The sequence below is a fragment of the Lonchura striata genome, chromosome 3, assembly GCF_046129695.1.
Source record: "Lonchura striata isolate bLonStr1 chromosome 3, bLonStr1.mat, whole genome shotgun sequence".
In the NCBI taxonomy this organism is placed as follows: Eukaryota; Metazoa; Chordata; class Aves; order Passeriformes; family Estrildidae; genus Lonchura; species Lonchura striata.
This window is the reverse complement of record NC_134605.1, coordinates 16,233,017-16,245,521: the sequence shown is the minus strand read 5'-3', so window position 1 is coordinate 16,245,521 and position 12,505 is coordinate 16,233,017. Positions and strand designations below refer to the sequence as shown.

At 35.9% G+C, this 12,505-nt stretch overlaps 1 protein-coding gene across 1 annotated transcript in view; it reads left to right on the top strand.

Annotated features, from left to right (window-relative positions):
- Positions 1 to 12,157, top strand: part of SRBD1 (S1 RNA binding domain 1) — a 123,809-nt gene extending 111,652 nt beyond the window's left edge. The window contains exons 22-23 of the mRNA XM_021526459.3: positions 8,807 to 8,991; positions 11,203 to 12,157. Coding sequence (XP_021382134.2) covers positions 8,807 to 8,991; positions 11,203 to 11,492 — 475 coding nt within the window. The 3' untranslated portion in view covers positions 11,493 to 12,157. The remainder of the gene's footprint in view (positions 1 to 8,806; positions 8,992 to 11,202) is intronic.
- Positions 12,158 to 12,505: the final 348 nt, after the last annotated feature.

Genomic DNA, 12,505 nt, shown 5'->3' with positions numbered 1-12,505 from the left:
GCCAACACTGCTTAGGAGGTGACTTGCTGAGTCTTAAAATGTGTGCAGCTTTAGACTTGGATTTTGATTGCTTCCAAGACAGTGCAGAAGTGTCCCATAGCTGAAGACCAGTGTTAATCTATCTCATCATCTCTCTTTGGATAATGCAGGTATTTTACAGCAAATTTCCAGCAGTGCCATTTTCTATTCTCTGTTTCTCACCAAACACTTTGCCATCCTAGACAGAATTTTGGCAGGAAGTATTTAGGTCCAAATGTATGCCATAGATATTGTACCATACATGATTTTGTTGTGAGGGTTTGTTTGTTTTTTTTTTTAATATAAAACAACAATTATAACATCTGCTAATGGAACACCAAAACTAATAAGCATAGCATCTTTCCCTGTAGCCAATTGTATCAGTCTTTTCTTCATTCTTCTCTGTTGTCTTACTTTTTACATTTATTATACCTCTACACATAGTATGATAGGGGGTAAAAAAAGTCTCCAAGTGCGTTCTGTGAATGTACTTTATGGACAACAGTATTTGTATTTTTCTTTTGTTCCCTGAAAAGCATGTTATATATGAAAGTGATAACTTTCATTGTATAGATTGTAAGACTCTGCAGCAACTCGATATCACAAAACAGTGTGGGGAAAGGGGCAAATATCTTTAATGTTTTTTCATGGCAAGTAGCTCCTTTGAGAAAAGAAAATACAGCTCTGCAGCAAACTGACAAAAGCCAAGATGTGTAGTAATAAAAATTGACACTGGTGACATAAGGGCTAAATATAAACCAGACATCCTCCCCTCAAGCAACTAATGCTATAATTTAGCAATGATTATATATTTAAAATTACTTCTCAAAAAAAAAAGCATATGAGCTGCTAAGTTTCTCAGAATTCATGAAAACAGCTTTCCAAACCTTTTTCCTCCCTGAGGATGAATTAGGGAAAAAATTTACTAGGAATTCAGACTGCATGGAGGATTCAGTCCAAAGCTTATCAAGGCTGTTGGCAAGTTTTGCTGACAAGCAGTGGATGGGACTGGGCTTGTAGTTCCCTTTTGCTGAGACTGCATTCATGAGAAAGCTTTTGAGAGCCTAAAGATCAAATCACGTTCATGGTGTTGTTAGAGGTGTTTTATGAAAATTGGCCAATATTTGAAAGTCTATCTAAATGCTAGAATTAAACTAGTTTAAAACCTAATTGATAATTCTTATAACTTAAAATGCATGAGAAAAAAATGAAACCCTTAGATGTAGGTTAGCATTGCTATTTAATAATAAATCTTAATGAGTTCTGTGGCTCTAGTGCTATCAGAATATTTCATCTTTTTCTGTGCTTACACTGAGCTGTCAGGGCGTGTGTCAAGTTCACAGGTGGATCTGTGCTGCCAAAGGGCAGAATTGTCTTGAATATGATCAGATGTGATCAAAAATCTAGTATTACATCCCTCTTACCACAAAAATTAAAATGTATGGAATAGCTGCTACATAAGTGAATCATAGAGGCTTCCTCATGCAATGCCTACCACATCTTGCTATGAGAAAGTAGTTTCTGAAAGTTTTATTGGATTAAAAGTTTTCATGGAGAATTGCATTTATTTTTAAATGAAATAAGATGGTGATTTCTAGCCACTGCTTATAGCCAAATTACCCAAAGGCAGCAGTCTACATTGCAGATTTATGGCATGCAAAATTATCAGGTTTTAAAACAATGTTTTTGAGGGATAGAAATTTCCCAAATTTGAAACCACTAATTTTCTTTTTCAGGACTATTTTGTAGCTTGAAAAGCCAATCCATTAAAGAAAAATATGGTTAAAAGAATTACTCCCAAGTGGTGACTTTTGTTGCCAAACTTCAGGCTGGAGCCAATTTTTAGGGCTGATTTAGAAAAATAGGTTTTTTATAATGGAAACGCTGATGTAATCTTCACTACAGTGGCACAAATGGTGCTGTTATGATTGATTTATGACATTTAAGCATCTTAACTTAAAATCTGTACAATTTCTGCAAAATAATTGGAAAATATCCTACTGGTGATTTAACACACTCTGCAGAAGACCAAAGCATTTTTGTTCATGGTTTCCACACTGTCAAAGCTTGGCTTTGTCATGTGTAGTCATCAAGTTTACAAACACCTTTAAATATTATGAATCGGAATTTCCAAAAAGCTAAATAAAAGCCTCAAAACTTTATAGACAGCCTATTTCCCTGCAAAGCAGAACCATGTTTTAAGTTTTTGAAAAGTCTATATGTGAAAACCAGTTTATAGTGGTAGAATCTTCTACATACAATTAATACAATATGTAGAACATATCCAATTTCTTGGTGTGTATTGTTAAAGAATTGTAGGAAAATCAAGGAAACATTTAGGAAGTCCCTAGAAGTTACAACCAGTTTATGCTTATAAACCAAAATGTTGGAAAGAAAATGCAGTGTTTTTTCTTTGTTCTATCAGTCTGCTGGGTGCAGTTGGTTTCATGTGACTGAATTTTAACATTTGCTGACTTTTTTATTTAAATCTCATTAAAATGCTTTTTGCAAAAGGTTGGCACTCAGAATGTGTATTTGCTGCTCACAGATTGCAGCATCTGGCAGACAGGTTGTATTTTAGCCTGACCTAGAAATACAAATTTTTGCCAATGTGAAAGATTTAAAGCTGTGACTTACAATAACAGAGGTGAAGATCTGCCTTGGCTAATTACCCAGGTTTAGGACCTTGCCTGGTAGAGGCTAGTCCTGCTTACTGTGGTTGGTTGAACCTTAAGAGAAGTTTTTGACAGAATGGGCAGAGCCACTGCAGTGAAGATTTGTGTCTTGCCATTCTCTGTGTATTGATAATGGTGCTTGATATCTTCAGCAGGAATTCAACATCCCAAGGGAATTAAAGCATGCACTCATTCATGGGCTTTTTCTTCACTGAAACAAAAACTTCCATTTGGTGCTCGTTTTAGCAACGTGTTTGTGTTGATAACAGTTTATATTCCATTATAGGCCAATCAGTCATAATTCAAATATCCCTGGTGTTTCTTGTACTCTGCATGGGTGGATGTAACAGCTGATCCATAGTGTCTCATTTGCTGTGCTGATAAGCTGCATTTGCTGGCTGTGAAGGCAAGTACTGGCACATGAGAAAATGCAGAAGAAAAACTGTTGATGAGGCTAACAAAATAAAGATATTTTCCTTTCCTGCCCTTTATGCAACTGGAAGCTTGTCCTCTGATAGCATTTCCAGCTCACTGGCAGGCTGGCTTGCTTCTGTCCAGGTCCCCTAGTTGTCACTGAACAATTAAGGCAATGCTTAAGAGGAGTAAAAATCAGGGAGGGAGTTAGTATGGTATTTGAGCAATGAAAACTAGTTGTTGTGTTCTATTTAATAATGTAGTCTGCATGTGAATATTCTTACAGAGGATAGGAGTTGTTACTGGGGTAGGAGTACAAAGACATTACATCTTTCCTTACAAAGGCATCAGAAATGTCTTTTGTCCACTTGAATGAGACTATACTTGCTTGTAAACACACACATGTGTGGGTATTCAAGTTATTTAATGTGCAAACTAATACTTTAAAAAGTTTTACCTTTGGGGGCTTATTAAAAGAAACTTTAAAGAGTCAAACTCAGTCAATTAATGAAACTTTATGACTATTTCCAATAGCCAATGTACAGCCCTAATTACGGAGAACACTTGCAGAATTGTGACCATTAAGTATTATAAATAACTGTTCATATTAATCATTTTAAAAGGCCAATTTATTCACAGGTTTTAGTACTAACTTAGCTGGATTTTTAGAGGCCATATTTTTAAAGTTATCTTGTCAGTAAACAGAAGACTAGAAAAAGCTTTGACTGCCAATTGCTATCCAGTAAAGACACTTTAAAACTTTAATGTGTTGTAAAATACACTTAACAAGAAGGATTAGAAGAACTTGGAAATAATGGAGAAATATGCTCCATTTACTCTATAAATACTAGACCCATAAATCAAATGGGATTTTTAATTTGTTGAAATTTTTGGGACTTACATAACTTCTCACTAGTTGCATTTAGAAAAAAAATATTGGGCAAAACCCTCACAAGACCTTTTTAATGGAATTTTCTCCTTTAAGTGCAGTATACTAGTTCTTTGTGGATAACTAATCATGTTTCACTGTTTTGCATCTTGAGTTGCACTCCAGTTACGTGATATATCAGTAATCATGAGAACAGCCAACAGCAGCGTGACTAATGGTATGGGAGCAAAGTGGCTATGCTGCAGTGGAACGGTGTCTGAATTTCTTTTCTCATTTACAAATTCATTGCTTCTTAAAATTTGTAAGTTCGAAATGTCATAGACTGAGTGCTTTCTGCATGCAGTCAAATAATCTACATTATTCACAATTTATGTATTTGAAGAAAAACATACTGGTTAGACAGCTTTGCCTGGCTGAACCACATAAGTAGTTTTAGATATATTTCAGTCTTTAGCTCTCTGTGTCCAGCAATGAATTACAGAATGTAATGCACAAATACTGTTCAATACATAGTCTTCATCGGTCATCAAAAATTGAGGATCCATATCACTGGTGGGAACAAGAGCAGTCAACATCTGCGTTATACAAATGCTGCTTTTGCACTTCAAAACATTACTAAAACATAAATGTCTGCATAATTTAAGTTTGTTACTGTCATATGCATACATTTTACCTAACAAAGTGCATGCTAATGCAGAGTTGTTTTGTTTTCAAGTGATTATGTTGCTTTACCATTAATTCATGTGTGTACTGTGACAAGATGTAATGGCGTATCATGTTGCTTTAATGTAATGAATCCAGTACTCCCAGCTCTTGAGTCGTGTCGCTGGAAATGATTACATAAAACAGAAATGACTGTGACTAAAGCCCTTGCAAAGCTTTAGAACTCCTGCACATTATAAGAAGCTTTTCAAGAGGTGGTTAGAGCAACTTCTTAAAAATTTACTGTAGGCTTCCCTTGGTAAATTTTTTACTCTTTTCTGACTATTTTTTGCATTCCAGTGAAATTTGCATTATCTTTTAAGCATTGCAAAGGTTTTGCTATAATTTTGTGCAGATGTGTATGTTAAGTGAACATGATGTGCTTATTTGTTACATTTATGCTACTTTTCTTTCTTTCTTTATCGGATAAGATGGATGAAATTATGTATTAAATAAAAACATCAGTCATTTATCCATGACCATTCTCTGCAGGTCCTGTAAGACTGCAAAGATTGCATTTAAATGACAGTGATTGCAAAGGTTTCCGAGTATTCTCTAAGTCTCAAAGACATAAAACTCAAAGTTCTAAACTGTTTAAATTTCACCCTGTTCTTCCTAAGACTCTGGCAGCTTTTCTCTGAGTTTATGTACCTTGATCAGAAAGTTCACCATTCATTCACATACTCAGCATTTGAAGAAGCAAGGATAATATATCTTATAAGAATGACCTCACTTCAAAAACAAAAAGTCTCATCATTCCCATTTCTGTTAACTTTCTTTAGGTTTTGTCTTTCTGGTAGATAAACATAGCACTTGAGCTACTGCAATGTATTATTTATTTCACATACGTAGCCAGGAAAGTGCTTTAAGGACTTTCATTTTTGCACAGATAATTCTGTTCTTACGTTGTGCACCTGGAGCTGTTTACAAGTTGTGTGAGTGAGATATTTCAAGGATTGTGGTGAGATAGTTTAACATTAAGATAAAATATTTTTGTTAGGGGAAACCTCTTTTTTCCTCCATAGCCATATCTGAGTATTACTACCAACTATGTCTCTTTTTTTTTGAGTTTGAAGGAGAAAATTACCTTTTTTCTTAGCAGTGACATTTTAAAATAGAAATTATCAATATAATGCACCACTGTTCAGTCAGAAAGTTGTGCTTTATATTGATTTTTTTTTTTTTTAGTCCAAGTGCCCTCAGGTTATATTCGTTTCAGTAAAAATTATACATTAAATATGTAATTAGATTCAACAGTATTTCTAAAACTAACTGCATCTGCACTCACTAAGAAGTTACTTTCATTTGGAAATAGTTTAATACATTGGTTTTACCAAAACCTGTCCTAAAATGGTGAGAATTTCCAAAATACAAATAATACTGTTTCTTATAAAGACTATTTCTTCTCTGCTTATGCATGTGCTCGGCTTTTATTACAGCGCTCTGTTTTGCCTGTGATATATAACTCATAATTCTGAAATATTCTTAAAAAAATGCCTGATTTTTAGAACATTAAAATTCTGTAGAATTTGGTGGGACTTCTCATGTAATTGGACTTGGGCACATAATCTTCAGGTGGAGCCAAAATTTTCCTGTGAGCAGTAACCACATTAGTAAGTTATTTACACAATTGTAATTGATAACATAGGACCCAAATCTACCTCCCTTGCCTAGATGAGAAATCCTTTTTAATTTCAGATAAATGCTTTGGGATGTCCAGAGGGAGGTGAGGAAGAAGCAGGGGACAAAACACCTTTCATGAATTGTGCTTAAAGCTCAGGCACATGTATTATGTCCTGTTTGGTTTTCTTTCCAGCCATGTGCACATAACACCATTCTGATTGTGTTATCCACACATCCAGCATCTTTGTATGTAACAGGGCTTTTTTTAATACACGCTGATGGCTGTTTTGTGTGGTTGCACTTCTTGGTGGTGAAACCCACCCCATGATCAATTTACTAAGTCAATACACTTCTACGAAATCCTAATGGTGAGAAAATGTTACTTGGACATACTCAAGCTGAGTTTCCATTTGAAGTGAAATAAAGCCAAGTACGTGAATGTCAGCAAACTTGTTTATAGGGGTGGGTGGTAAAGAATACATTATTTAGAAGGTTGAGTCATGAGGCTGGTTGGGTTTGTCATGTTACATCTGGCACGTCAGTCAAAGCTGGGACAGCTGCCACCTGTCACAAGTGCTCCGGTGGGGCATTGTCCGGTGTTAGCAGCCAGCAGCCCCCAGCAGTCTGGGGAGGAACACTTCACCTGGGCCTGGGCTCATTTTCAGCATTATCACTGCAACCACTTTTGGGGCTCCTTTGCAAAAAAAGGTGGTTTCATTTCACAGAACATCTGATATTTTTCGTATCAGTTATTAGACAAAATATTCAAATAGTAGTGTAGTTTGTTAGTTTACAGAAAAAAAAATTGCACTTGCTATTACAAAATGTTTTACATCTGTTTTGCTGTATGCTTTGCTTCCAAACCACCTTAAATTACTTTAAAACGTTATGTCAAAATTCAATATGCAGTCAAAGCAAAATTCAGTAAATATGGAGAACAGCACCATTCACAGTGTCCTTATTAATTTTCATCATACATTGCCACATGAAAGATGTGTATGCACTAAAAAAAGTAGTGAAAATTATATTTATCATTACAAGTCCAAATCTCTGTGTTTGAGCTATCAGTATACTTAAGTCACTATGCTTGTACTTGAATTCAGTAAAGTGGAACTTGTGATAGCCAATTGTAACAAATGTCCTCCTTTATCAAAATTAATGGACATTTTTTAGTGAATCTTTGCTCTTATGCTCAAAGATTAATTTTGTGATTTACTAAAAGTCAGAGTCTGCTTTATGTCTCTTCAATTTATATTTTGTAAAAAATAAATTTTGTCTTTTTTCAGTCCATATAACTTCCTATTGCTCACCACCTGAAATAGTCTCAGTTCATTCTTTGGGTTAAAAAGAGGAAACAACAAAGCAAAAAATACTCTGGGTCTCCTGACAAAAGAAATACTAGCCTCAGTTTTTGATAAAAATGCATCCCCTGCATGTATTTTGACAGGGGAAAGGAGGTTGAGTACCAGGGGCTTTTGCTTTCTTAGAGAGCTGGAATGTCTCCCAATAAGTTCAGGGCATGAATCTGGTGAGCTGGTGAGCTCTTCTTTTGAGACATGTAGTTTACACTTGTTGTGAAGCAGGATAAGAAGAGGAAAAAGAAATCTCTTTTAGGAATTTGGAAGGAATGTTTAATCAGACTCTGGAGGACAGGAACAATAATTCTACCTGCCTGCTGTGGTGGAGAACGTGCAAAAAAATTTCTGCTTTCTGCCAACAATAAGGGGCATGACAAAGCAGGGTAGACGAGGCTTATTCATGGTGAGATGCAGGTCATGGTGGAGATCACATGTCAGGACATAATTATTTAGAAGTATTTATTTTTATTTCTTTTCAGCTTTTTGGATACCAGTCCAAATTTCTGTCTCCAATGTGTGTATGTATATGACAATAAGGAAAGACAAGGATGTTTGACTTTTGTGTCGTGTGACTACTTTGACTTAATGATTACCTAATGTCTGAAAAATTAATTGTTCTTAAGCATGAAGTCCACAGACAGGAGAAATATTTCATGCAAAGTTTTTCTTAAGTTGGGTTAAAGATTTTTAATTTAATATTTTGAGTACTTATTGTTGCTTTACTCAATTACCATTCATTCTAATTTGAATGAGAGTGACAATTACAATAACATTGTTATAGAACTCTCAATGATTTCTAGGGAACTTTGATGGCAAAAGGCATCTTTCAGTAATAAGGAAATTGTTTTATTGTGAGATTAAATAATTGGTCTGAGAAGAGATTTTAATTTCATTTTATTATTTTCCTTCTAGCTTTGCAATATATTCCAGAAGATACACATAAACAGAGAGATTCTAAGTTTCCATTTATGTGTCAGATCAGTGATGAGTTGAGAGGACATGTCCTTGAGAAACTGTTCATATATTTTACTAGAAGTTTTGTTAATGCGTCGATGAAAAAATAATAGAGCAAAAATTTGGTTCCCGCTAAAGGATGTAACAAATCTTTCTTTGTTTGAACTTCCTAGGTTTTTATCTCTCATTGGAGGAAATGCAAATGACATAGGAAAATCAGATATGCAGCAAAAAGTAGATGTGGTAATTCAAAAGGAAGGACTGGAAGGCACAGCCAAAAGGCTCAATACCACTGTGAACACACTGCAGCTGATCATTGATGGTCTCACTCAGCCTGAAGACTATGACATCCGAACAGGTAAACCTCAGTTTGGAAGGTTGTAATATCAGTTTGTTTGTTCTACATGTTAGTTTTAAAACAGCACATTTTCTTCTTTGAAAATCAGTAGTAGGTTTTCATGGACATGTAACTCCATTTCATTTCTCAGTGAAAGTAAAGGCTATATCATAGTCAGATGTTTCTTTTCTTTTGTACGTAAGTGTGAATCCTGTCTTAAATCATGGCATTTTCAGCCATAGGAAGGGGAGTTGTATGGCTGTTAACAAATGAAATAATTTCAATATGTTGACTACTGATTGAATCTATGTTGGCTCTCCATCATAGAGGGGAATGCTGAGACCAAGGTGAAACAGTAGCAATAAAGTTCTGTGGAGCACTAATGTGTAGCTCTGCTCTTTTATTGCCTTGGTTTCTGGGAGACCAGTGTAACTGAAGCACGTTGGCTGCCCTGGTTAAAACCTGCAGTGGTTCTGAATACTTTGAGGTAGAGGAGAAGAAAGATGAAGTAAAACATTTGGGGATGCTGTTGTGTAATGAAAGCTACAGCTGGATTCTCTTACAACAGTAGGAGATAGACAGCAAAGATGCAGGCTTGTAATAGCAAATAATAAGCCTATACTTAAAAAACAGCCAAATGTGGATTTGGAAATATGTATTTTCTGTTCTGGTGATCTCACATCTAAATTACAGCAGGATAGATTATTAACATAGGAAGACATAAAAGCAAGAGAGAGAATCTTCAGTGGAAATTTTCATATTCTGCTGATCTAGGACATTCAGTATTACTTTAGACAGACTGTGATTGGAGAAGGCAGCCTAGTAGACTTATGAATTGTCTTCAATGTATTGATTTCTTTATCGTGAGTTCTTCCCATGGGCCCCTTGCAGTTCTTCATGAACTGCTTCAGCGTGGGTCCCTTCCATGGAGTGAAGTCCTTTAGAAACAGAGTTTCATTGTTCCCTAGTGAGGTCACAAGTCCTGCCAGAAAACTTGCTGTGGTGTAAGTTTGCCACAGGGTCACAACCTTTTTTCAGGCATCCACCTGTTCTGGTGCAGGGCCCTCCATGAACTGCTGGGGAATTTCAGCTCTGGCATCTGGAGCTCTTCCTCCTCCTTTCCTTGGAGTCTGCAGAGCTGTTTCTGTCACATATGCTTACTTCTCCCTCCCAGGCTGTAATTGCTGTTGCACAGGGATTTTTTTTTTTCTTTTAAAAATATTTTATCCCAGAGGCACTTAGCACTAATGTTAATGGGCTTGGCCTTGGATAGCAGTGGATCTATTGGACACAGACAGAGCTGCAGAAGCCACCACTCACAATAGCCCACACACACCCCTTCCAAAGCATTGCCATGCAAATCCAGTGCAGATCCACAGACTGATTATATTCCAGTGGATTTTAACTATACACTTGTTCAGGCTGATTTATTTCTCAAAAGCAAACATAGAAAAATTATTGTAGTTATGTTTTGGTGATGTTCCTTGTGGAAAATCTCAGTCCTTATTGTATCTTGGAAAGGTCAAACAGTGATAGGAAAAGATTGAAAGAGAAGTTGTTCAGATGACTCAGAAGGGTTTTCTGAAGGAGCAGAAAATGGTAGGGAAATAAGAGTTTAAAAAAATCTATCTGTGCCCATAAATACAGAATGCGGACATTAATATCTCAGAATAATCCCTGCTAATGATCATGCCTGTGTGATTTTTCAAGTTGTCAGTGCAAAGCAGCACTGTGATAAAGCTCATGTGATGTCATGGTGCAGATGAACAGCAAGCCTAAGAATAGTGCATTGATGACTTTTCTTTTAGTGTGTGATGAAACTGAGTATTCATCTTCCTGTGAATGTGTAGAAATTTCTACAGGAATAGAATTTAATGTGTAATTGATGTAGCTCAAGTCACCTCAAGTATTTTCTCCCTAGATCTGAGAAAATTGAAAAGAATCTTTCAGTCACTGCCTGCTATATAACATGCTTCTGATCCCCTTATGTTAGTTTCATTGCACAAAATTCAGAATACTTACTCATTAATCTAAGTTTTTTCAAATTATTTACAAAATATAAGAAACAAGTCATTGCAGATGGGTCTTTATTTAAAAATGTACAGAAAGCAGTATTTGGGACCTAAGATCTACCTTGGGATGACTTATTAATTAGAAATAATAATCTGGAAACAACTCTTAGAAACTCTTTTTCTCCAGAGTCTTATTTGTGTTTCTTGTTTCCTGTAACAGATTTTGATAAACCTGACTTCAAAAGAAGCATAGTCTGCTTTGAAGACTTAAGTGTTGGTGCTGTTTTGACTGGAAAAGTTGAAAATGCAACGCCATTTGGAGTTTTTGTGGATATTGGTGTGGGAAAAGCAGGTTTGATTCCAGTGCGAAACATAACAGAAGCAAAACTGTCTAAAGTGAAGAAGAGAAGAAGCCTGGGCCTAGGTCCTGGAGAAAGAGTGGAAGTTAAAGTGCTTAATGTTGATATTCCTCGACTGAGGATAACATTGGATCTTATTCGTGTTTTATGAGAGAGGTTTCAGTAACTGAGCCTTGACTTCCTTGACTTTAAAGGATAAGTAATGTCAGCAAGATTATGGAGGGTCAGTTGTTTGGTTTTGTTTTTTTGTTTTTTTTTTTTTAGTTTAGTTTAACAGTTTTACCACATTTCTTGTATCCTTTCTGTTAATAATTGTTGGAACAGTTTTTTGGATTACCTTCAAGCAACCTTGTTATTTTGTCTGCAGAGCAAATGAAGCTCCAGTGGGCTATTAGGCAGATCTTTTATCTATTGTCTGTGCAAGATTAAGATAGAAAATCTTCAGTTAGTACTGCACAAGCAGATACATCTATAGCTCCCCTACCAAAAAACAGCCACTCAGTTTCCCTGTTTTCTAGATGACAGTCTAAAGGAGGGCTCCTAGTGAGAGGAAAAAATGATCTTTTGAAGTTAAGTGGTAATGATGTTGCATAAAAAGTAGACTGAGGAAAAAAGCATCTGCTAAAACTATTGATGGTTCAGAAATAGTTCTCTTTAATTTATTTGACGTCTGTTTACCTGTATTATGTTTGCTTGTTCAGTTATCATGGATTAACACAGTTGGATGTACCTTGCAGTTTAAGGAACTTTGCTCAAAGGTGTCAAAAGACATTTGTGTTGTTCTATACTTCTGCAAAATAAAAACATTTCTGTCCATCTTTTCTCAGTGTACTGGTTCAACAAGTAGTTTAACAGTCCTAGTTGTCGTTCATTCCAGCACGTGCTTAATCAGTAACGCTTTGAATTCTGTTTCCTGCTAGGAGTGCCTAGCACAGAGGTTTGTTTCTTCTAACTAGAGATTATTGGGTTTGTGGTATTTTGGTGGTGTTTCAAAGGACTTACCTCTTGAGCCAAGTTTGCAAAGGACAGGTATACTGGAAGATTAGTTTCCAGCAACAGCAGATATATATATTTATGTAGTCTTTACAGGGAGTTTTGTTGTGTTGGGCATTTATTCCTTTGCAGTCATCCAACTTGCAGAAACTCTGGTCTGCAACAGATGAG